Raw genomic sequence first — 26,676 nt, 5'->3', positions numbered from 1 at the left:
TAAAAGATGTGCGTTCTAGTACATTCTATGAGTTAACAAAAACGGCATGGTCGCGGCTTGGTGGGACTGATACTGAGGCTGAGACGACAGAAAAGGTCTCGAATTTTCCGTGTAGCAAACGTCAGCAAAAATGCCCAAAATTGACGAGGTAAGATGTTTATGTTATTTTTGTGAACTTCCTACATTAGCGACCGATAACTTACTAACCAAGAATTGTTCTTGCGCGCCGAAGAGCGAACAATAAACATGAGCGCGTGCTAAAGATCGTGCGGCGGAAACTTTTTTTGTCCCAATGTTTGCCTCTGAGTTTACGCCTTGTCTCTCAGCAGAGTATGTTTTTAACGCTGGAACGAGAAAGGATGGAAATATATTATGGACTGGCGCATTGGCGGGCGGATCGTGGTCGTAGATGAACCGTGCTCACACTTCTGCCGCACTTTCTGACTGATTTTCATGCAGCTGGCTGAAGTTCTCATGTCCTGATCCAGGCAATATCTGCGCGATGTGTTAATTGACTCGGAGGCAGGTGATGTGCGCCAGGCGAAACGCAGCTGCCTGCTTTCCCGCCTTCATTTTCTCTGTCATCACAATTCAAGAGGATAAGTCGAAACCGCTGACTCGTCTTACATTTGCCAAAATACTTGATGCTGATAGTCGTGCCTTGAAAGTTTTTCTTCAGAAAAGACTTCGTGTAGCGGAGTTGGCGAGCGGGACGGATCGCATCGCGTCACAGTGTACGACCTTCGCGCACAATGCTGCTTTTCCTCAAAATTACTACATTCTGATTATTGCTTTCACCTTGTAGTATATCCGCTTCACAATTCAGCAGAGGTCCCGGATACAACGGGGCGCTTTGTAACGCAGTTATGGCACCCCAACCTTTTGTCGGCAGTAACTAGTACTATTGTTTCTGGTTGCAGTTTCATCGCTCGTATACCGTCTGCTGCAAGATGGTGGGAGTGCAAAAAAGCTGCTGTAGTTGCACTAGGTCTTTTTGTCATTGATCAGATTGGCCGCATCTGTTCCGAACGATAACGCACGAGGCAGATCATTGTAGCTGTGATTCTTGCGTATTTTCAGCGGCGCCCATTGATATCCCCCATAGGGAATTGTAGAAAGTTCTCACTGGGTACTTTGCATAGCTTCAGATAATAGATCTGTTTGATTCAGCTGCACTTTTTGCACCAGTTCTGTAAAGTTCTGCGGTGGTGCCGCAAGCGTGCAGCACTTGTTCCAGCATTTCAGGGGGTGCATTAGCACCGGCAGCTTCTTAAACGAATGGTAGAGTGCAGGCCATTTCTAGTGCTAGCCTTGGCGTTGCCAACAAGCTGCAGTAGTCTGTGTGCAACTCGCGTCAACCGATGCTAACGTCCCGGTTAACTTGATTCGCATCAACTGACGTCAGTGTCCCGGTTGACTTGATGAATTTTCAAATAGCACATGACAATGAAGGTGAAAAGACTCCATTAACTATTCCACTTGTCAACGAGAACACAATCGAGCTTGCCAAGGAAACTGCTGCACATACTCGCAAGAATTAGTAAAGACACAAATGCGGTGGATGCATGTCAGTCATGACCAATGTGTGTTTCAATCGCCCGCTGCTGCAATTAATTTTCGTATATATGCCCTTGCGCAACCCGTTCTTATTGTGATCTGCTATTTGCAAATCTTTATATGTTCGGGATGATACGCACATTGATTTGAGCTGCATGTATACACAGTCGATAGGATTCATTCATTCGGGAATTCGGTGCACAAAGCCGGCAGCATTCATGTGGTTGGCTAGCTTTAAATATTGCCGCTCACATCAACCAGCGCCAGCATGCCGAATAAGATGACGAATTGCCAAGTATCACATTGCAATGAAGCGTTGACACGAACCAGCCTCGAGGCCGATGCATGTACACATGATCTAGATTGATGTTAGTATGCAACGCATGTACATGCTTACTTGTTATAGGCGTGGTTTGAAATATGTGTCGTCGTTTCTTTGGTGATCATGGGCACCGCTGTTCTCATTGACGAGTGATCACAACACGCAAGATGTCTGCTTTTATGGGGCGGCTGCAGCTGCACCATTTCGGCACTGACCTTTGAGGAGGTGCATATTTTGCTGAACTTTTCGTGAACTCGACCAGCACTACGTTTGCACTTTTTTAAACGAATGGCGTCGTGCAGAGGGCACCATGTTGCATCGCTGAACCGAATTGCGAAGTGCAGCACCACATGAACCAGTTCGCATAGTGCAGGTGAATAGAACAGACCTAATGTGTGCTACCTTCACCATCGTGTCATAGTTCTACTGTAACTCCATTTAGTTTTCAGCAGCTGCGCTTTTGCCCAGAAATTATTGCCTACAGTGCTCCTTAAGCCTGGTTCACATGCAAGCGAAAACGCTAGTGGTTTCTGCCGCGGCGACGCAAAAACCTGTTCTGAGCTGTTGCGGTGGCTCGAGCGACGTAGTTCCAACTCGTTCGAAATTTTTTGCTCTTGTCGCAGCCGCTCTCCGCTCAGTTCGCTCAATCGCTTGCATGTGAACCAGCCTTTAGGCAAGCATCACCCTGAAAATGGGACTGTCGTGCTGTTTAGAGGATCAGTGGAGGTGGAGGATCAATGGAGGTATGATGAGGCACTCGGACCACTCACTAACCTGTGGAGAGTAGCTGTGTAAAAAAAAGGATAAGTTGCTTAGCCGTATGGCTGACTGGGCTGGCTTACGGTTCAAAGCTCTCAGTTGTTTCCCATTGGGCTGGCTCCTGACAGTACAGCTAGAAACAATATGAGAGGGAACATTGGTGCACGTGGCCTCCACGCCTTGCAAAGTGCTGTCACCGACAGGTAATAAGAATCAACGGTAAAGGTGCATGCAAAGTAAGCTTGGCTGACTGCCCTTTCCGAACATGCGCCTGGTGCCATCTATTCTCGTCTTCTGCTGGTGACAGTGCTTTGTGAAATGCTGAAGCCTCACGCTCCCGCGCTCTTTCATATTGCTTGCTGTACATATGGGCACGGTGTGTGATAGCTGCCTATGACAGCTGCCCATAGTAGGTTAAAGGGACTCCGAGGATAGCTCCATTCAACTTCTTATCTTCATAAAAATCGATGCTGTAACTCTTTGTGGTCATGTTGATGTTTACTTTAACTGCATTGCATGCTGGGGGAATCGGATTTGAAAATTTTCTCTCCATCATATTTAAACTCCTGCCATAAAGACTAGAAAGCATGGTGATGATTGTGGCCCACTCTTTGAACCGGGTCGCTGGTTTAGCTCCAAAAACTAAAGGTGTAGCCAAGAAAAGCAAAAAAAGAAAAAAAAAAAAAGTAAACACTGTCACTGCACTCTCTCATCACGGCTGATGTTGCCAGCAGCTATATTTTACTTATGACCTTTTCTGGCCAAGTGGTTTGGGCGCCCGTCTCTGCTGTGGGAGGTGGTCAGTTCGAAACCCGCCGTCGTACACCCACCGGTAAAATGGGTACAAGCGTCCCCCGGCCCGGCGCCCGGCTCTCTCAGAGGTGTGCGTTTGGAAGAGGCTCTGCTAACCCTGCTGTGCTCCTTCGAGGGCTTAAAGTTTCGAACAAACTAATGACTTGCAAATGCCTCTGTTCAGTGAAATTAGCGTTAGTTATATTTTATATTCTTTAATGTGAAGTGGCTGGCAGCTGCTGCCAAAATTGGCCTATTTTTGTGGGCACCAAATTTCTGAGTTATTTGTAAGTTGCATTGCAAAATGAATAACTTCAGGAAATAGCAATTAATAATTTGCAGATAAAGTTCATCTGAGGTTGGCACGCTTCTCTTCTAGCGCGGTCACGTGCTCCACGCCGAGACTTGCCACAGACGAGCTGCTTTCACGCTGTATAATTAAAGTTGTGGCTCCGCCACAAGACCTCCCCTTCCACCACTTATCACTAAAGGAGTGTAGACACTTCATTTTTGGGTTTGTGTTTTATCTTCTGTAATATGCATAAGGCATTACTGTACATGGATCACCTAGTTATATTCGCCTACGGCCACTGGATAATCTATAACAGAATTTATTTTTTTCACCAGTTTCGATCTCGGGTTCTAGAGCCGAGCAATGGCTGTGACGTCAAAGTAAAGTCTAGGTCGTGTGAGGGATGAATAAAGCCGTGCTACAATTCTTCCTGTGTCATTTTAATTCACCAGAACACTAAAGCCAGCCTGTTTTAAAGACAGGAATTACGAAAAGTGAAGAGTCGGCGATTATATCGCTGTTTTTTCATGCCGCGCGTAACCTAGACTTGAATGTGACTTCACTGCCATCTCTAGGCTGTTGAAACCGAAACTGGCAAGAAACAAAAATTCAGCTAAAAATTTTAGCGGTTGTAGGCAAAAACCATGTGCTGATCCATATGCAGGAATGTCTTGCACGTCATTATCAAGATGAAAAAAGCCACTTAAATTTGGTGTCTAATACTGCTGTAAAAGCATGTTCAGTGTTCATAATGGGGGTGATTTTTTCCTTCCCTAAATTTCTTTAATTAAGGCTCAGTTTTGAAGGGGAATGATTTTGTCTTGTTTGCTGCTCACCTCACTTCTGCAGGCCCAATTTCTTGATACAAGTTGTTGCTGATCACTGTATCATACCCACTACATCTGTCACTACATCTGTTGTGGTGCCACAACAAAATGACCACTACATCTGTCAAAGATGTGCGTCAGTTACGAGACTACTTGCTCTTTCAGCCGATTAATATGTTCTTAATGCAAAGCATATGCAATTAACGGGAAAGCTGCACTGGACAGCCGAAATTTCAGCTGCGAGTAAATTTTTGACATACTCTGAGTCTGGTGCAGTGCCAGGATTTATCGTTAATGCGGGTTTTAAGGTAAATGAAGATGGCAGCCATTCAGAGTTTGTGATCTCATTTAAACTTCAGAATCTGCACTCATGCTTTTCATGCAAATGCTTTAGGTTGGGTATAATTCTATGCATCGCTTAATACGTTTCAAACTGCACACTGCATAGCGTATAAATTTTGTGTTTGTGCAAAATTTAGGGGCAGAAAGCGTTGATGTCAGTATATCTGGAGGATCATGTGAGCATGCAGTTACGCTGAGGCGAGCGCAAGTACGGAAAATTACCTGTGTTTTATATCTCATTACACAGTTTGTATAAACCATAAAGGGTGAAATATTGAGACATATTTGTTGAAAATGATGAACACAGGACAGGGGCAAGCTTCTGCTCTCCTTGCACATGGACGGTGGCAGCAGAAGCAGAGCGGGGAGGTGTAGTGGAAACAGCCCCCATTGGGAAGGCTGTAAGAAGAAGAGCACGCTTCTTCGAGACCGGCTGTGGCTGAACGAAAGTTTTGACAGCACAAGCTGGTATGGGATCGCTTGAGGCCCACGAAAACTGGAGCATTATAGCTCTTTCTCCAGTTGCTGTCATTCCGGCTTGTGTTGCAATGTAGAATAAGAGTTTGCCTGAATTAGAAGTACAGAAAAGCATATATAGTTTATCGTTTGTGTGCATCACATGATCTCTTGATAGTTTGTGGTGTCGAAACCTTTGTTCGACAGCCTGAAGCCGAAATTGGAACTGTTTGGCAGAACGAATGCAATTATAAATTATTTACAAAGCATAGGCAAATTTTACTTGGCATTACATGTTTACTATACTCGTGGACATTTTTTGACTCTACAGTAAAGACTAGGTAGGAAATGGAAAGTGACGAGCTTTTGTCCTCGTCCCTTGGGCGAATGGGCTACCTTATTCAACTCCTCTCTTGACCCCACAGCAACTCTGCAAGTACACAGCACGGTGACAAGGGCATGTCTCGTTCCCTTTCTTTCCTAGTTTCCATTTCAGAGACACGAAAAATTGCCGGTGGGTTTAATTCCATGTGCATAATTCTAAAGCAAGAATGCAAGAAGGAAATTTTTTGTCTGTGTAAAGAAAAACATGACACTGTGCCGACACAAAGCTTCACTAATCTGCTGTCACGCGCACTTGAAGCGCCAGCTGCCTTGGTCTGACCCGAGATAGTGCTTTGCAATGCTTTCACCTTGCGTCATCGGTTGCAGTCTCCGGTCCTCCAGTTTGGCTTTTGGAGTCTAACGTCCCAAATTGACTCAGGCTATGAGGGACCCCGTAGTGGAGGGCTCCAGTAATTTCGACTACTTGAGGTTCTTTTAACATGCACTGACACTGCACAGCACACGGGCGCCTTGCTTTTCGCCTCCATCGAAAAGCGGCTGCCGAGGCCGGGATTCTATCCCGCACCCTTGGGAAAAGTAGTCGAGCGCCGTAACCACTGCGCCACCCCGGTGGGATCCAGTCCTCCGAACGACTCAGTAAACCCCTCTTCATTTGTTCTTGTTTAAATTGACCACTTATTTTTCAGACACTATAACCTCCATTCATCAGTATTTGCACAATGGTTTTCGTAACATTTATTGCTGTACTGCATTTAGTGATACAATGGAGAGTACAATTTGAGCAAGGATGACGTAATAGGAAAGGCAGGGATGTTTTCTCAGTGCATTTAGGCCTCCAACTATTCGGGGACTGAAATGGTAGCGTCCATTCAATGGATGCTTCTAGGATGTTAATGCTAGACAACCTGATGTGTGAATAGGAGGGACAGAGGTGGATCTTCCAAATGATGCTGATGCCCCTTTCATGCATGAACAGCTGGAGCTAGACCTGGCAGAGCTGCGTGCTCTCGAGGCAGGTGCAAAACGGGCTCGTGTGAAGCAGATGCTCTCCATCGAGATCCGCAAGCTGGAAACGGAATTGGTCCGAGAAAAGGAGCGCCTAAGCGCGAGTGCGGCACCCGGTGCCCAAGGCGGCCAGGCTGTCCCGCAGCAACCACGGAACACACTGTTCACCACTAAGATCACCGACTATGGTCAGTGCCCAGCGACCTGTGATGCTTCTTGGTGGTAGATTTCATAAGGATGATGTGTGCATTTATAGTAAGGTAAACAACGGTACAGTTGCTAACTATGCAGTGGACTGTATTACTCCACAGAACAGTACATTAAATTTTTTTTATATAGGGGACTACACCAGACAAGTCGCAGGCATCAAATTCTTGTGTACATAATTTGGTCTGATGGTTAGTTTCATATTTAGGTGTCAAGAAAACTTTTTTTGTAACTGCTTTTTGTTACAGAGGAATGTTTGGTGGTTCGTGTAGACTTTTAACCTACTATGTAGTACTGTTAAAAGCAGCAGAAAAGGTTTGTTCAGTAGGCATGTGCCACTCATCTTTTTTTTTGGCAAAGTAAAATTCTTTCCACTTGAACTGCGATTTATTCTTCCCTTAGTGTCGTGCATCAGTAATTGCAGCTGAGTCACCCTAATTGTCTCATAGTGCCCGAGAGTTTTCATAACCCTTTGCAGCCCAGTCAAAGGCGTAACGAGTGTCGCTTCAACCATTGCAGTTCAGTTTATACTTTTGTAGTGTAACTTCATTTGGCAGAGCAAAGTGTTGCTCTTTTCTGTGTCAAAGGAATGATACCACAGACAATGGGCAAGAAAATAAAAATAGTGGTGATCTAGCACTTTGGACTCCTATTTTGCAGCCTTGAGTCCAACTTTAGATCTAAATGCACTGGTCTTGCTTCTGCTGACTCTCTTTTTTGCAAGGGATGGAAAGTGAGTGTCTAGAAGTCTCTAGATAGAAGGCATAAGAGCTTTGCTATAGCAGACGAGGTACGACGATTTGTGCATTAATGATCCAAGCAGCGCTATACTTTGTCTCACAAGATTTTTGGCAGCATTGTGAAAGGCACAGGCACCCTGGTCCAATCAGGAACACGCGCAATACAATAGGCAATTGTGCTCCTACGTGCCTCTCGCCCCCCAAATTGGTGGGGGTGACAGTAGTTGCACAATTCTCTATTATAGCGCGCAGGGGCGATAGGCACTTAGGAGAACAATTGCAAGGGCTGCTCTGCCTTTCGCAGTGCTGCAGATATCTTGTGAGACGAAGTATAGGTCAAATGCGTTTTATCATGGTACATCATGGATATCATGCTCCTCACAGCACTTCTTTCAGTGCAGATCGTTTGCGCCAAGTAAAGCAGCGCAACATTTTCTTCTGTTTTCATTTCTGGCAGCATAGCTGGCATCCGCAACGTGACCCATTTACACATGGAACATTTAGCTCCAGCATGAGAAATCATTTGACTGATGTCTTTGTGTACGCGAGATATAAGGGGCATTTAAAGTGCGGAAGGCTAACGGGAAGCATGCCCTGGTTGTGATGACGTTTGTGTGCGTCTCTTGTGTCACACACTGCAGCCTGGGACCAGTCAGACAAGTTTGTCAAGCTGTACATAACGCTGCCTGGCGTGCATGAGCTGCCTGCAGAGAACGTCAAGGCAGTATTTGGCCCACGGTAAGTGCTTTGCCCAGGGCAAGAACATGTTTTCGTGGTACGCAAAAAGGGCAGCGTGCTATGGGCACCTGTAAACAGGAGGTTTATTGAGTTACTCCAACTATCAACTGCTTTTTCTTTGGTTCTATATTTTTTTCCCCCTCTTTTGTTACACTTGTCATTAATATTTATTTTCTTTTTCCCTTTTCATTTTCTTTGCATTTTGCTTTGTATTTTTACACTGAGCAATTCTGTTTGCTCCTTACAGACTTTTGAGTTCTTTTTTTTTTTTTTTTTTTTTCGGAACATAAGAATGTGCCAGTGCAATCTGTACATGTGGATTTTGCATCAAGGCAGGCATTTTGTACCTGATCAAGCTTAGTTAAAAAAGAAAGAAAGGTTGACTAAAATGAGATGACCGACTTTTTATTTTCTGCTTTTATGGTGTAATGTTAGCCTTCAGAATAGGAGGCTGTCAACATCGAAGTCAAGCCTGGTTTTTAAACCTTACAAATTGCAATTGTGGTTCAAAATATCGAGCATCAAAAATGCGCTTTTGATTGAGTTGGCATATTGAGCATCAAAAATGCGCTTTTGAAACCTCATTTAGTTGGCTTTAGTGCGTAGCCGTTTATAGAATGGCATCGCTGTACCTGTCAGTGTTGCTGAGACAGTGTTTACATCTACATCATGAAATACACTTGCATGTGTAGAGCGTCTGTAATTATCTGTCCGTGTTGTTGTTTTCCTGCGGAAAATACTTGGCAATTTAGGTTCGAACATCGATCACAGTGATGGTCTAGTGTTCGATTCTTCCACAGTACACTCACTGCAAGGCAGAGCCATCCTGTTCGTCTCCAATTAACTATATCCTGTGTCAGCTGCATCCACTTGATCCCTGCAAACTTCCTAATCTCATCCACCCACCTGACTTTCTTGCTGCGCCTCATGCTATGTTTGCGTTCCTCTGAATCAATTTTCTTTTGATGAAACCTTGCATCCGGAACAATTTTATTATTTTTTTATTTATTAATACTGCGATCTTTTACAAGACCTTCGCAGGGTGGGCACACAATATGGAAGTACATCAGTGCTGGAAACAACACAACAATCTTAAATAGGAACAACACAATTGCAAAAGTACAAACGAAACACAGGAATGTAGCGGTACAACAATATAAAAAAAAGTTAAAGGTGGTTTTCAAACCTTTTTAGTGAAGTTTGCGTTACTGCATCATTAGTTAGATTATTCCAGTCTGTAATGGTTCTGGGGAAAAAGGAATACTTAAAGGTGTTAACTCGTGCGTGTAATGGTGTGACTGTAAAATCATGCCGTTGTCTAGTGTTGTACCCCGAGGAGAACGATATAATGTTGGATGTTTCAATATTGTACTGGCCTTTGATTAACTGAAAAAAGAACTTTAGGCGACAGATGCGGTTTCTGTGAGAGACTGGAAGCAAACCACTTTGATTAAGAAGAGCAGTGATAGATGTGCGGTTATATGAATTGTAAATAAACCGTACTGCTTTCTTTCGGACACTAATTTAGCAATGTTAGATTTAGTGAAAGGATCTCATATTATGACGGCATATTCCAGCATAGGGCGAATAATAGTGTTATATGAAAGTAAACGTACACTGGGGGGGTTGAGCTTCAGAGCACGTCGGAGGAAAAATAGTTTGCGTAGGGCATTTGCTGCAACGTTGTCAACATGCTCTGTCTAGGAGAGGCTATGGCAGATCCGCAGGCCAAGGTACTGGTATGTATACACTTGAGAGAGAACATTGTTTTTAGCAGTATAGTTAAATAAGAGAGGCTTCTTTTTCTGAGTTATACGCATGAACACTGTTTTATCGTAATTAACACACATTTGCCATTGGTCACACCACACTATTACCTTAGTGAAATTGTTATTTAACCGGACTTCGTCCTCAGCAGTAGAAATCTTTTCATATAACACACAATCATCAGCATACAATCAGCATCGAAACTGAGATGTTATCGACAATATCATTAATAAAAAACAAGAAGAGGAGTGGCCCAAGAACAGATCCTTGGGGAACGCCGGAATCTACAGGAACTGGAGAGGAAGAGGAATTATTTACTATTACAAACTGACGACGGTTTCTTAAGTAGGCTGCAATCCAAGCGAGTAATTTGTCATTTTTTAGTACATTGCCTAATTTGTGAAGAAGCTTGTTATGCGAAACTTTATCAAATTCTTTTTTAAAGTCCATAAATATAGCGTCAGTCTGCTTTCCTTCATTTATTGCCTGCGCAAAATCATGTATAGTTTGTACTAGCTGAGTGGCAGTGGAAAATCCTCGTCTGAAGCCATGCTGTGCATTAGTTAGAAAATCGTTTCGTTCAAGAAAATCTGCTATATGTTTATGAATGATGTGTTCTAAAACCTTGCATGCTGTAGATGTTAATGATATCGGACGGTAATTCTGAATAGATGTTTTGTCTCCAGTTTTATGGATTGGTTTAATTCTTGCCGTTCTCCAGTCATCCGGTAATGAGCCTTCATTTAACGATTTGTTAAATAAGATGCATAAATACTTGGCACACCATTCTGCATAACGCTTCAGGAATGCGTTGGGAATGTCATCTGGTCCGGGAGATTTTTTTAAATCAAGCTTCAATAATAAATTGAGAACACCTGCCTCGGAAATCGCAACATCAGGAATTGAAGGCAAATTCACGGAATAGCAAGGAAGAGAGCCGTCATCCTGCATAAACACCGATTTAAAGTAATCATTGAAAGCCGTGGACACCAAAGCATCATCACGCTCACACATACCATTTATTTTAAAAGTATCATGAGATCGTGAAGCTGGAGTTATAGAATTTCTCAGGGGATGTTTTAATGAAGGTAGGTAGCTGAGTAGAAAAGTACCTTTCCTTATCATGGGCAATCAGCTGTTTTAGTTTTTCTGTTTGTTCATCAATGATCGTTTGGGAACAGCTTCCTACTCTTAATCTTTTTTTCATTCTTTTCAGTTTTCGTTGTGAGCGTAATGTCTCTCGTGTAATCCACGGGTTACATTTTGGAGATTTTTTGGCAATTTTTGGAACGAAGCGTTCAATGCACTGAAAGACGACACTTTTGAAAAATAGCCACAAGTCATTTACATTTCCATTAAAATTTATAAAGCGGTCATAATGAAAGTCAAGCATATCAAGAATAGATTCATCATGTGCACGAGAAAAATTAGGAAAGAAACTGACAGTATTTCGGCGATCAAAGTTTGTATTCATCAATGTTAGTACAACAGCTTTGTGATCAGAAATACCGGTCGTTACATAGCATTCAACGTTTCCTTTGATAACACTATTTACAAAAAATAGATCAAGAATTGAATGTGAACCATTGTGAACTCTAGTACAATCTTTAACTACCTGAAGCAGGTCAAAGTCAATGGAAATATCAAGCATAGTTTGCTCAATGATGTTATTAGAATACGAAAAGGCAGTCCAGTCTATGTTTGGTAAATTAAAATCACCAGTCAAGATTAGCCTATCATTCTGTTTTATATGGCGCTCAATATATTCTTTTAGATTCAGTAGGAGTTCCACAGAGGAATTAGGTGGCCTGTACACGGCTCCTAAAATGTAACAAACATTATTCTTGTAAAATTTACAAAAGATGCCTTCTACATCGTCAATATCTGGCATTCTAAAGATTTGCAATGAAGATTTGATCAGTATGGCCACTCCACCGCCCCTTCCATCTCGGTCTTTTCGAAAAACTTCGTAGTTTTGTGGCACGAATTCGCTGTCAAAAATATGTTTTCCCAGCCATGTTTCAGTGAGTGCAGCGATTTCTACATCATGTGTTTACGCAACTTGAGGGCCTGCTTGTTGCGTAGCAACTTGAGGGCCTAAGATGTTCAATAGTTAGCTTCATAGGTTCAGTTGTCTGATTAAGATCTGTCACATGCACATCCGCCTTCCTGTGAAGTTTACCTGCGCAGACAGCACATGTGTATCTTTCATAGTTTTTAACATAGAAACTGCAAATATATAAAATCTACACCCAGTATTTATTTTTTAAATAATGCAGGGGTGCACAAATGTCGAAATTTTAGAATATGAATTTAAGGAAAAAATTTCCTTTGAATATCGAATATGTGGTCTGTGAAAAAATTAAAATAGCAAACATTGTTCGCTTTGTTTATTCCAGAATTCATAGTATTTACAGATAAAATTAAATTAGAATTGCAGAGAAGTGTATACCGTACTGAAGAATCTAGTATGAATTTTATACAGGATTCCATATGCCAGTTTTTTATCAAGCCCAAATCTGCATGAAACGGGTTGGAGCTGTAGTCTCTGAATACAGTAAGCTTTCGTAAATTCGGCTTTCAAGAGAGCGGGTTTTAGAAAGTGTCTGAATTAAATGAAAGCTCTTAATTATTGAATGGGCCTGAAGTAACTGCCAAAAACCGTTTGCATCACAATACCTTTATCTGATGAAGAACTGTATGATAGATGCCCGCATTTGAGGTGGAATCAAAGAGCATTTTTTCCTGATTTCATCAAGTATTTTGCTTTGCGTACACTTTCGGGAAGGTCTGTCTTCACAAACTTATTTTGAGTCGCAATCCTGGCTTGTGGGCGCATTTTTATAACTCTCTTTTTTAGCTTACACTCCATTAGCTCACATTCCAGCTAACAAGGGCGGTGGCCAAGCTTGGATACCTCGGATTGCATCAGGACACCTGTTAGCTGAAAAGGAGCTGCGAGAACAGTGTATGCACAATACATGTGGCATCGGGGGTTCGAGGCGTGTTTTATTTTAGTGCGGCAGTACGCAGCATGTGTGAAGTATGAACTGTACTCGGTATTGGCACTATAGGTATGCCATCAGACTCATTGAGGATTAGACACCGGTGAGCTACGCAAGGCGACCTGAGGCATTTCGGTCTCATTGTGTGGCAGGCTATGTGGGAGTGCCACAGCTTGCATGTGCGACTGTGCACGAGGTACCAACTCTGATTTAGCATTTGTCCCATGCTCACACATGATCTATAAGCGGCACGACGCAACAGTATTAGTGGAACTTTGGCATTTTCAAGTTTACGGCAAAAGCAGCACCTTGGTCTTGCCTGAATTTTCTGTAAAAAATTGCATTACAGATTACAACATCGCAAAAATTCGTGCCACACATCATCCTGTATTTTGAATTAACTGAGGTGGAAAATTTTAGCGGTCACACTACGCCTTTCTTTACTTCTGGGTGCTGTTCGCCGTAGTGATGCCGGCCTTGTTGGCAGTGTTGCCGCGACACAGTGTGAGTGCGCTGCCTTTGTGTATGCGCAGGCGGTTGGAGCTCGAGGTGAGTGCGCTGGCCGGCCGCAGCCACCAGCTGCTCATCACCAACCTGATGAACGACATCCAGCCAGAGTCCAGCTACCACAAGGTAAGGAGATGCCACCACAGTGTAGCTGTGTGACCAGAGAGCAACTGCATAAATGTGCTGATGTGCCGACACAGGTGGCCGTGTGCGCCAAGCTTAATTAATTGTTGCATTGTGACCTTGTCTTTAGTGCTCTGTTCCTCTTTTCATCAAGTTCATTGACATGTGAAGCCCTTGGAAAAATGGTTTTAAACGGCTTGTCAGATGCAGGCTCTCAAAATGGGGTTTCGTGAAATGTTTAGGTTCCCGAAAAGCATCTTGAGTTCCCCGCGCACTTAAATCCGTGCGTGCCTCCTTTGCTCTCCTTTGCTTCACCCGCTTAATTTTTTCACTTTTTGTACCATAATTGCTTATACAATAGAATTCAGATCTCAAGGATTCTAAAAAATGTTCGAAGACTTTGAAATGTTGGCAAATGTGAAAAAACTGCGAAGAACTGCTTGCATTATGGACAGGGGCATCAATGGTTGCAAATAGAGAGTACAAATTATTTGGCTGGTTGCTCAGCAGCTATTCTGACTGCTCTGGTAAATTTTGAGGCTGCTGAAAAGCCTAAATCTGCTCGTTTTTTTTTTTTTGTTTTTTTTTTTTTAATGAAGCAGTTATGAATTACAGTAAAAGCTCGTTAATCCGGATCTTAAGGGACCGGAAAAAATGTCCGGGTTAACCGAATTCCGGATTATCGAATGGACAATCAAAATAACAAGAAAAATGTACGGCACATAAACAAATCTTTATTGCATGAAAAACTGCGTTATTTTTGTTTGTATAGTCGCCGGAATTTGCGCGAGAACGATTTTCTTCAACCCCATCAGGTGGTGGTGCGCACGCTCACTGTCGCGACACTCTACACAAAATTCCTCTAGTACAGCGAGGGCCTCCGGGGCCAACTGCACGGTGCGACGTCGCGACGGCAGGTCGCAATCGTCTTCATCGGAATGATTTTCGTCCCGTCGAGCACTTCCGATAATATGTCGTCGTCAGTCAGCAGGCCAGCAACGGCAGCATCATCGTTTATTGCTACGTAGTCGGCAAGCTGGACACCACTAGGTAGGAGAAATTCAAAGCGCCTGTCATCCACCTCTTCGTTGTCCATATTTTCAGTGGGCTGTGGGGTATCCTCTGCAGTCACCTCTGGAGGAACGTCGCAGTCATCAGGGCGGACAAACCCGCTGTGCCTGAAAGAGTTGGCTATGACCTCGGCCGGCGTGTTGTTCCAAACTTGCTCTAAAATGTGAATTGCACTGAGGAGGTTTAGGTCATATTCTCGCCCTGCCTCCTTGCACAGCAGCATCCGTTCTAGCACATGCTTCCTGTTTCTGAATTATACGTGCTGAATTATGCCCTGATCCAGCGGTTGCAGTGCAGCCGTCGTGTTCGGAGGAAGGAATACGAACTCTATGCACTCCAGCCCTGTCACTCGGGTGTGCACGCTGCAGTTGTCCACTATAAGTAAAACCTTGCACTTGTTAGCGGAGAAGCGGCAGTCGAGCTGCTGCAGCCAAGCTTGGAAAATATCTAAGGTCATCCAGGCTTTTCTATTGGCTCGATACTCCACAGGCAAACGGGGAATGTTCTTAAAACACCTTGGGCTTTTTGCCTTCCTGATGACAAGTAGTGGCAGGCTCTCCGTGCCCGACATATTTGAAGCGAGAAGCACAGTGGCCCTTTCCTTGCTCCTCTTCCCTCCAACGCACGGGTCACCCTTAAAGGTGATTGTTTTGTCCGGCAAGGCTTTGAAAAACAGTGCCGTTTCGTCGGCATTGAAGACGTTGGCAGGTTCATAACGAGCCAGGTACTGGAGAAGCTCGATTGTCTTCCAGTCAGCAATGCGGCATTCATCCACCGTTACCTTCTCCCCACACACGTTTCTAAAGACCAATCCGTGCCTTTCCTTGAAGCGGGCGAACCATCCTTCAGACGCACTGAAAGATTCAATGTTCATTTTTTATGCGTACCTGTCAGCTTGCTGACAGATCAGCGGGCCACTCAAAGGAAGCTGTCCGTCACGCATATCTGTAATCCACCGTAGCAGTGCTTCTTCCAGTATCGGGTGCGCAGCCGTTCTTAGCCTTTTTCTCTCCCCGTTGAATTTGCCGCTGTCAAACGGTTTGAAAATTTTTTTTTTTGTTTTTCATGTCGCTTAATGTGCTTCTCTTGACGCCATACTTTTTCATTACCTCTTGCCGAGAAATGCCATTGTTCAGCTCCTTGAATATCTTTGCTTTTCTTTCTAAATCATTTGCTGGCTGCTGTGGTCGTTTCGCTGCGGTGGCGGTCGCCATCACTATGAAGAACGACGGCGACGGCACAACGCACAAGCACAGTTGACGAACGCAACGTGCACCCACAACACAAAGAATGAAGCAGCGTAGGAGCACTGTAGCGTAGGCGTAGCACACATGGCATTGAGCGGCAGAACAAACCGTCTTGTCGTCCCATTGGTTGTCCTTGCAGCTTTCAGTAGATGCTGGATGGCCCAGCGGCCCAAAGCCTTAAACCCATGCATCGGGTGGCGGCTAGTGCCACCTAGCCACTGCTCGCTCATTCACTATCATCATCGTCATTCTCGAGCTTCTCATGCAGCTCTTGTTCGGTTTCGGTTTCTCCAACTCTCCTGTAGTCTCTGCCATGCCGTCGGTTACGGCAAGGAGTGTGTACCTCCGAACCGCCGAGTATCGCGCGGCTCACTGGAAGTTGCGATAGCCTTCGGGAGTTGTCCGAGTTAACCGGTGCATGGCTAAATGCCTCAGAGCTAACGAGCATCTCACACCATTGAACTATACACAGTTTTTCCGGGACCGCGCCGCGAGTCCGAGTTAATGAGATCCGGATAAACGAGGTTTTCCTGTATTGCTGTGCTTTCACACTACAGTTGAACCCGGATATATCGAACTCGAAGGGGATCGCGAAATAGTGCGATCTATCGATAATTCAATACAGTCAAACCCAGATATATCGAACTCGAAGGGGATCGCGAAATAGTTCGATATATCGAAAATTCGATATACAGAAATCGGCTTAAGACGCCGCTTGCGATCGTGAAAAATGATACTGTATTTGTCGCGTAACCAACCCACTTAAATGATGAACTCACCCTCTACTTTCGCCGCCGAGAATGTGGAAAAAAAAAAAAAAAGAAAAAGAAAAAAAAGTTGGCGGAGCGTCCCTCCATTTCACTTCACCACAGGCCACAGCCTTTGTTAGCAACGCACCAAGCTGCTGTGCAGACGTCACGACGTATTTATTTTATACTTTTGTCGCTAGCTCCTGCAGTGGCGGGAAGCGAACTTGGGCAGAGTGCCCATGATGGCTTGATTGCACAGCTAGTTCGATTTAATCACGTCACGCTAGGGGTGGACAGCGTCACTGCCACAAAATCATTGGAACGTGTGACAGCAGCAACTGCCGTTTGATGCGAACGATGTTAAAAGCCGGCATCGCGATTCCAGCGAGCCGGGTGCTTTCGTTGATTCACGGCCAAATAAACGACTCTCGCAAAAAAAAAAAAAAAAAAGCCTCCGTAATGAACCCTTCCCCTCGAGCTGATGTCAATTTAAAAAAAAAAAAAAATGGGTTCATTATGCGAGTACATATATCGGCAGCTTACCGTTCGGAGCATTCAAGAATTGAAGTTGTACTCACAACGTGAAGATGCACTTTATTTCACAGAAAAAAAATCACTAATCTTCGACTGCTTCTTCCTCTGGGCAATAAAGTGGAAAACGCTGGTCTCGATCTTGTCCAGATTTTCCAGATGTGAAAGGCCGGTGCCCTCCATCTCACCGCAACAGCGCCGAATCAAACTGAACGCCGAAGCCAGCTCCGCGGTTGTGTACGGGTGCGTTTCATCAAGGTCACAGTGGTGGTCATCATCACTTGAATCGCCGTCCTCGTAAGTGCCCGCTACTCCCGCCACAATGTCTTCGTCAGCCAAGATGGCCACGGCTTGAACGTCGCTGTCGACGTTGACAAAATCGTCAACTGTGATTTCGGGCGGGACGACACCCGGAAAACGTGACAGATCGCGGAATGCCGCATGCAAACTTCAGTCTTCGAGAATTCTGAAACTTCTGGACAGTCACCTGCGGCCACTGCAAGACCTGCCTTGCGAAAACAATTGACCACTGTGTCCTGCTTTACATTGTTCCAGGCGCCAGTGATCATTTGAATGGCCCCCAGCAAGTCAATCTTCAGATCGACTCCCATTTTAAGATTAATTAGGAGCCACTGAACAAGTCTCCTTCTGTAGCCGACCTTAAATGCTTTTATAATGCCCTGATCCAGTGGCTGCAACCTCGCTGTCGTGTTAGGCGGAAGAAATTTCAGTTCTACATTATGCAGCTCGCACGTGGTGTGATGGGCCGAGCAGTTGTCGACCAGAAGGCAAACTCGGCGGCCTGACTTGCCCAACTGCGTGTCCCATGCCTGAAGCCATTCAGAAAAAAGTTGACGCGTCATCCACGCTTTCCTGTTGAACCCTTAGCGTACTGGAAGCTGCTTGCAGTTCTTGAAACACCGAGGCGACATACTTTTCCCAATCACGAATGGCTTTAATTTACAAGATCCGTCCATATTTGCCGCAAGCAAAACAGTGACGCGCATTTTGCTCATCTTCCCTCCGTGACATGTGCTCCCTCGGAGGTCGAGCGTCTTGCTTGGCAACATCTGCCAAAAAAAGGCCAGTCTCATCCGCATTAAAGATTTCTGCAGGAGAAAACTCCTCGGCGATCTTTGGCCACTCTTCGGAAAGCCACTGTTGCATTCCTTGGCTGCTGACGCTTTCACTCTCGCCTAAAATCGTTTTTCCCACGATGCTGTGGCGGTTTTTAAACCTGTGCAGCCACCCAGTTCCGCCGCAAAAGTTTTCCTCGCCGAGAACAGTAGTGAACCATTTCGCCTTTTCCATTAACATGGGCCCGTCTACAGGGATGTTTTTAGCCCGGACCTCCAGAAACCATGCATAAAGGGCCTGCTAAACTTTCTCAAAAGCCGGAGGGCGCACACGGCACGCTCCGGAACGACTTTGCTCACCTGCCTTGAGCTTAATTTCTTCTTTGTTTTTTAGCAGCGTGCTTAGAGTGCTCTTTGAAATGCCATATGCTGCATCTGCCACCGATGACTTCTTCTTGCCCTCTTCGACGCTCTGTATGGCCGCCAACTTGGTTGGGAAATCCAAATTCTTCCGCTTTTTAACGTTCGTAGCCGACATAGCTTGCGCGACGCCGCACACTCCCCGCCGCTAAACAAAAGAAAGAGAAACGCGCGCTGCACATAGCATCCGACACGATAACGATCAGGCGGTAGTCTGACTTTCTGTCTGTCACGCGCCGAGCTGGCTTGCCGGCGCATGCGTAGCGCTTGCTGCGCTGCAGCGAACGGAGACCGAAAAAGAGGAAGGAAAGAATGAGTACATGGGTACACCCTTGCGCTTCGCTCTATCCACTCGTTTCTCCTTGCCGCAACGCCACGGCTGCATTGGCTGCGTCTGCTCCGTACCGGCCGCCCGTCGTCACAACGGCTCCCTCTCGTTCTTCCCGCTCATGGCTTGCAGACGTCACGTGCTGCCGCGCGGCTTTGGGGAAAGGGCGCGGCGCTGCTCTAGACCGGCCGTCGCCAAACCGGTTCTCTCTCATTCCGCGCACGGTGGCTTGAAAAACGTCGTGTGGCAAACGGCCGCGGATGATGCGATCGTCTTTGTGGTCGGTGCGGCGCGCCTTCCAGTGCGTGCGGCCGAGTTCGATATATCGAACGACCAGTGAATTGGAGTTCGATATATGACGCAGCTTTCCTATACTTTTACATGGAATTTTCAAGGGGATATTCCGCGAGTTCGATATAGCCAAAATTCGATATATCCGGGTTTGACTGTATACAGAAATCGGCTTGAGGCGCCACTTGCGATCGTGAAAAATGATACGGTATTTGTCGCATGTTCAACCCACTTGCATACTGAAACCAATCCCCATTTTCGCCCCCGAGAATTTGAAAAAAAAAAAAAAAAAATAATAATAATAATAATAATAAAGCGTTTGGTGGCGCATTCCTCATGCTGCGTAAGATAACGCCACGACGTGTTTACCTTTTAACTATACTTTTCATAGATCCTGCGGTGGCAGGGAGCGAACTTAACAGAGTGCCCGTGTGATGGCTTGATTGCACAAGCCTGGTTCGATTTATCGTGCCGCGCTTGGGGTGGGCGTAGTCCATTGCTACAAAATCATTGGCAAGCGTGATAGCTGCAAATGCCGTTTGGAGCGAACAATGCTAAAAGCCGGTGGCATGACCGCAGCCGACCGCGTGCTTTTGTTGATTTATAGATGCAAGAAGGAACAACCCCCCCCCCCCCCAAAAAATAAACACAGCCACTAAACAACTCTCGCAAAAGAAAAAAAAATGCCGCTTCTTAACCTCCGCAGTCGTATCAGCCCGACGGCAAGAATAAACTACTCTCGCAAAAAAAGAAATAGATCTGCCGTTTTTTAGCGTCCGCGGACGCTGTAGCTTATGCGCGTTCAGCACGACGACACGAGACGCTCATCTCACGCCAGCCGCCGCGCGCAGAGCGTTCACAACACACACTGGAGAAGAGTCTGCCACGGGCTGAGCTAGCTTGTCCGTGCATGCGTAGTATGTGCTGCTGCGAACAAGACCGGGAAAGAGAGAGGAAGGGGAGAGATAAAGCTCAGCAAGAGAGTGGGCACACCCTTGCGCTTCGCTCCATTGCGTTTTTCCTCTCTCCCAAACACCACGGCTGCATTGGTTCCCTCTCGTTCCTTCACACACAAGATTTGCAAACGTCACGTGCTAGCGCTGCAGCGATAACTGCAGATGCATGCGCCTTTGGAGGAAGGGCGTGGCTCTGCCCTAGACCAGCCGTCGCTGAGCTGTGTCCTCTCATTCCCTCCTTGCGCGGCTTGAAAACGTTGCGCGGCAAGCAGCCGAGGTGATGCGATCATCTTTGGGGGAGGCGCGCCGTCCAATGCGTGGTGCGGAGTTCAATATATCGAACGACCGGTAAAATTGAGTTCGATATACGATGCAGCTTTCCTATAGGTACTTTTACATGGGATTTTAAAGGGGATATTCCGCGGGTTCGATATAACCAAAATTCGAAATATCCGGGTTCGACTGTATATGTCTGGTTGCTGTGTCAGTGTAACCTTCTACAGCTCTACTGGCTCTGTTCAAAAGGCCAATATTTGGAGGTGCAAGCCTTACTTTATCAAAAGTTTTATCAAAATTGTGACGCAGCCTTTCTTCGTGCAGCGTTTCGGGTGGTGTCATTCCATTTCGCTAATTTGCTTGCATCTGATAGTCTAGTTTGCGATAGGGATTGAAACCGACAACTTATATACCCCCATTTGTATGCCTTACTTCTCTCGCTATGCTTCTTGGCTTGGCGCGGCCGCCATCATCGGGAAAGGAGTGAAGAGGGTGCATGCAGTCAGAGGAGCTGAGATACTAGTGCAGAGGGCATTGTGGCTCTGTATTGTGCAAGTGAAGTTTTTGTGTTCACACACGCAGTCCTAAGTCTCTCGTTTGCTGTCACAGGTGAAGACTGACATGGTTGCTCTGTTCCTGCGCAAGACTTCTGCATCCAACTGGTCACATGTGACTGAGCTTGAGAAGAAGGCCAAGGAGCCCAAGTGAGTATTTTTGTCTAAGTGGTGCTCGGCATTTTCGTTCTTGACTGAACGTGGCCTGCTCACATTTTTCCTCTGCCATTGAACTTTTGCTCAGTTGTGTAGGCCAGCTTTTCTTCTTAGCTTTAGAACCCCTTTACTGTGGAGGCATGGCCCATCAATTCCAAAGACCTCTATTTGAAGCCTTATATTAGGTAGGCAATTGGTGAGTAGCATTCCTTCGCGATTGCCACATGAGGAATGTGAATGATGCCTATTGCACAGTGGTTTAGCAGAGCCACCATTACTCTGTTAACCATGATGGCAACACAAAGCAGAGGAGTGCAGGAAAGGTCCAACATTATTAAGACAAAAGTCTTAATAGGCTACATTGGTGAGGCCGAAAAGGGGATGCAAAATGTGAGACCAGGAGGCTCAGCGAGGTGTAGTAATGTGGCTTTCTGTTACGGTGCATTTCTGGCCCGTATTCAGAGTTTGCGTCATTATCGAAGTGTCGCTATCTCACGTGACCTCGAGTCATCTGATTGGTCGAAACGCCGGCACCGGGTGTTACCACTACGAAACCGGAAGAAGTGGCAGTATCATGTTCTGGCATTTCCACCAATCAGATGACTCGAGGTCACGTGACATAGTGACACTTCGATAACGACGCAAACTCTATTACTGGCCCTGGCGTCCACAAAGAAAGTATGGCAGGTACTGCGCCTTTCCTTTCCTGTAAATCAATTACTAATTCAAAACATTTAGTAGGTTGTGTAAACAATGATTAGTGATGATGGTAACAATAATGATAATAAAATAATAAATGATTGGGATAGTTAATGATGTAATAAATAAAAGGTAATTAGTATAAAATAAACACAATATGAAGTTAAAAGTAAAAACAAAAATTGTGAAACTACTGATGCAGCGTTAATGCTCGCATTCTCCGAATAGAGTTTTACAATGGGTCCATTGCAGGATGAGCGGAGTGTAAAAACAAAAGAGAATGGCAAATCAATTATGGAATGTGCACATTGATTCCAAGCCTGCATTGCATTACCTGCGATGAATGTTTTTCTTTATTCCACCAGTGGAAACTGGTTTAATCGATTCTGGCTATAACCAGACGCATTGTTCCTCGGTTACAGGCTTCCCAGGCCAGACGTGGAGGGCGGTGACCCAGGTGCTTCGCTCATGAACATGATGAAGCAGCTGTACGACGAAGGAGATGATGAGATGAAGCGCACCATTGCAAAAGCCTGGACAGAAGCACGGGACAAGCAGCAGTCCAGCGAGGGTGACCTCCTCTGAGGTGTGGCGAAAAACACCGGACTGCTGTGCACAGAGTGCTCACTGCCAAGTCTGTTCCTTTTGGCAAACATGTGATGCCCCTTCTGGGGTGCCTCAACTGGCTACACGGAAGGCGATCATCTTTCCAAATGGGACTGACTTGGCGTCGTGACGCCTGCATCTGCGGCAGACTCCATTTTCCGTTCATCCGCTGCTGCACCCCGTCATTGACTACCACTGGTTGCCTGCATAGCTTCGGGCAGTCTGACAAAGAGACTGAAGTCCATTGAAGGGCGTTTAGATACGTCTCACTTTGTGCTTCCTTGCTAGTGCGGGAGATTGTTAAGCTGTACAATGGCTTAGTCCGGTGAAATGCCCATCTGACTTGACCAGAGGCGATGTAACTTTTGTTTTTAGATGCGTGTGTGTTCCTTCGTTGCCAAAATTGACTAGGTAACTAATAGTTCACTTCTCGGCAGCATAGCCCTTACCAACAATAAGACATTGAGACCCTAAAGGGTGCCTATACACAGCAGAAAAACTAATCCGGTTTTATTACTCAGTCACTTTTGGCAAAGATGGTGCGTGTGTGGTCAAGGAGACCATTTTTTTATGAGGGAGTTATCTCTTTCCGTATGTATGCAGAAATGATGATAATAAATATGCATTCAATGCTGATGTTCTCTTGTTTGTAGCCTGGAGGCATGTTTTTTTTTTATTAGTGCAGACCATTGTGCAGTCATAGCAGCCTCCCAAGTGGAGTGTACCTGCATAGAAAGATAGTTTTCTGTCCAGCCTTCTTTCCTATTTTTGTTCCTTTTTTCAGACACCTTACCACCTTTAGTATCTTATGTCAGCAGGAAACTTTTGCCAGTAATCATGCTTATACCACTACTTCCAGTCTGTTGACAAAATGAATGGCTCCTTAACAAACCTTGCCTTTTCCTTTTTCTCAAGCACAGTATACTTGTTTGTCTCTTAGAACAGTGCAACACTGGATGGAAGAGTATTGCAAGCTATAAAAGCCATATCGGTTGGAGCTTGCTACCAGTGACTGCAGCAGTTGCAGGCTAATACTGCTAATAAGGGGTTGCCCACCTTAGCTGCCAAGTTGAGTCTTTGGTCTATGGATAGCAATTCGATACTGTATCCAGCTGAGCAAGTTAGGCTAATTTCACCATCTGTTTCCAATATCCTCGTGACCTACAGGCAGCTAGTGAAATCTCGTCATTTTGACCCCTGTGAATTGATTATATTCGTTCTCAATTAGGAGCACGGTCCTGTCAGACGCCTAGCTACGGATGCTTGTTAATTCGGACAGGAGGTCATGTCGAGGTAATAACCTGCGAAGCCAGTGATCCTGGAAATAGACTTCCCCAAATATGAACGAAGGTGCCTGCACACTTCATGCCTATTATGGCTGGCGTGACAATTATTGGAAGTTCGCTATTTACAAAGTATAGCTTATTATCGTATAGTTGCACTTTCCTTGACTGCACATCATCCCGCATCTGCCAGAGCGTACATGTTGGTCATTCACGCCGTTTTGAGCACAACCTGGCGCGTCTCTTGTATGTTGATTTTGTGATGGTGTCGCAATGATCCAACATCTACACACGTTCCTCGCATCCATCCACGTGTAGTACTCTGAAACTGCGTGCAGTGTCACTGCACTGTGTGCTTCATTGCGAAGCTACACAGAATTGACTTGCAGTGAAGTGTTCTCAAAATGCGACAGGGTTATTTGCGAAGAGACGTCATTGCTAATGCGTCACGCAATGAGAAGGGAAGTGGAAACACTTATGTTTTGAAAGACTTCTTAAACATTCCTGACAGTGTGCAGGACACTTGATGAAACAAGGAAAACCATCGTTCTCACTTGGACTCCATCTTGGATGCAGACAACCATCATGGAGGTGTTGATTCGGTAAAGTTACTGTGATGCAAATGGTTTTCGGCAAGTTTCTTCGCTAATTCAGACTTTCGATTGATTCTGACATTTTTATCTGGTCCCGTGAAGGCCGAATTCATCAGTTTACTGTACTGCTGTGTGCATTTCTACTTAAATAAGGTTTTCTCTAATAACCTGAGCAAGAGAATCTATGGTAGAGAAAGGGTTGAGAGATGGAATTTCCGAAGAACACCAAGCAAAATGAACAAGGATTGAAGGGACACCTATATGTGCGTGAGCCAACACTCAACTAGAGGACTTAGCCCCAAGAAAATTTTTTTTTCAAAACGTTGCTACTGATGTTTTCCCTTAATCTCTTGTTCATTGTTCATTTTGTTTGGTGCTCTGAGCAAGAAGAGATAGTCTGGGCAGGAGAAGGTATCTAGTGCTCATTGGTCCAAGAATATCGAGCTTGTGTGCCACAAAAGTGGAATTATTGAACTCCGAAGTGTATCATTTGATAATGGTTCAAATAAACATACATCACATTTTGTGAGGGTTCAAGGTCACTCACTTTTCCAGTGGTTTCAATTAGCACAATGTAATAAACAAACCATGGGAAGCAGCCTTGAATGTACTGTGCGTTAGATGTATAAGTAAATGGATCGCATTCTCCTACTTCTGTAATCTAGCATCAGTTTAGCAGCAAGAAGTACTGCGGGGTCTTGGTGGCTATGCCACTTGGCTACCATTTCTAAGGTAGGAGTTGAAATCCCTGCTGTGCGATATTGGCACACGCAAAGGAACTCCAGGTGGTCTGAACCAATGCAGAGCTGTTCATTGCACGTACCCATGCGTCACCGGGATGCCACCTCCACTACGCCACCTCTCGTAGCTCGAGTCAATTTGGAACGGGTAAACCACGTAAAGCAAACATTACTAGTACAAAATGAATTTTTTTTTGTATCCAATGCTCCACAGTGTACTACCGAGACAATAAATAGCATCGTTCCCTTAGCGTGCACCACTTTACATAATCAAAATTTTTGAGCATTAAAAAATTTGCCGATCGCTTCAGAACCTGTGCAGAATGCACCTAAAGCTCTGCCTTTAAGGGTATGACGCAATAGCATAGGCTACCACCCTGCATATAAAGCCCCACTCTAACCAAGCCATATGAATGTGCCTGTGTGGCCTGGGGTAACCTGATGCAATGGTACTGGGAGGTTGATTCTGATATCACCTTCCCGTGTGAAAGGAGTGGTTCGAGTTGACAGCTCCTGCCGAACATAATGTCAGGAATCCCCATGTCCAATTAATGCTCTGCCATGTCAGCTGCCAACTATCGCCTGCCACGCCATGCTAGTGATTTTTCGCTCACAACGCCGGCCGCCAATGCCGGATTTTCAGTGAACGGAGCCTTGCTATTGTGTTAAAACACGATTACCTGGTATGAAAAGGTTCAATGAAAGAGTTTTGTTTTGGCGATGGAATTTTTATTTTAACTTTATTTTATCTTCCTCAGAGTGTGGGTATGCGAATTCCAGCACTGTCTCAGTGCTTAGATGCTTAGCTAGTAAAAATTAAATTTAGTTTTTTTTAGATGTTGCATTCAGTGTTACATGAGGAGGGAATAGGAACGTTGCTGAAAATAGCAGAACAGTGTAAAACCAAGACTGAGCAAGAGTGGGCACACATCAACATGAGTGCTGACATGTTATCTTTCATAAGGTTTGCAAAGAATGTATGGCTTAATATTACGAAAATTTCAGATTTCAAGATACAGAGGGATATAAACAATAAGAGCAAGGGGTCTTGTTTTTAGATAGAACAGATGGAACCTTTTACGCTTGGCTCTACTTTATACTCAAGACCAACGTCTCTGCCTCCTTTTTCTCTGGCCTTTTAACAGAAGCTGTTATCCTTAGCAAGAACATAGTCATTCTTAATGCCAACTCCCACAGAAATTTGAACATTTCTTGCAGTCTTTTTCTTCTCAACAAGTTGTCAAGCTCCAGTGCCTTCATTTCAGAACGTGCTTACTAACTTTCTGCTATGTCCTGATTACAGGTCTTTCTAAACG

The 26,676-nt window shown here is 45.0% G+C and overlaps 1 protein-coding gene across 1 annotated transcript; it reads left to right on the top strand.

The window, feature by feature from the left end:
* Window positions 1-25,162, top strand: LOC146209247 (calcyclin-binding protein). The gene is made up of 6 exons (XM_084598184.1): window positions 1-148; window positions 6,669-6,885; window positions 8,286-8,382; window positions 13,688-13,787; window positions 21,339-21,433; window positions 22,561-25,162. Exons 1-6 carry the CDS (start codon window positions 131-133, stop codon window positions 22,721-22,723), a joined length of 690 nt encoding a protein of 229 aa, XP_084454310.1. The 5' UTR covers window positions 1-130; the 3' UTR covers window positions 22,724-25,162.
* Window positions 25,163-26,676: the final 1,514 nt, after the last annotated feature.

Source organism: Amblyomma maculatum, chromosome 1 (genome assembly GCF_055883805.1).
Source record: "Amblyomma maculatum isolate TAMU_Amacu chromosome 1, ASM5588380v1, whole genome shotgun sequence".
NCBI classification, from domain to species: Eukaryota; Metazoa; Arthropoda; class Arachnida; order Ixodida; family Ixodidae; genus Amblyomma; species Amblyomma maculatum.
This window is presented reverse-complemented; position numbering and strand designations above follow the sequence as displayed.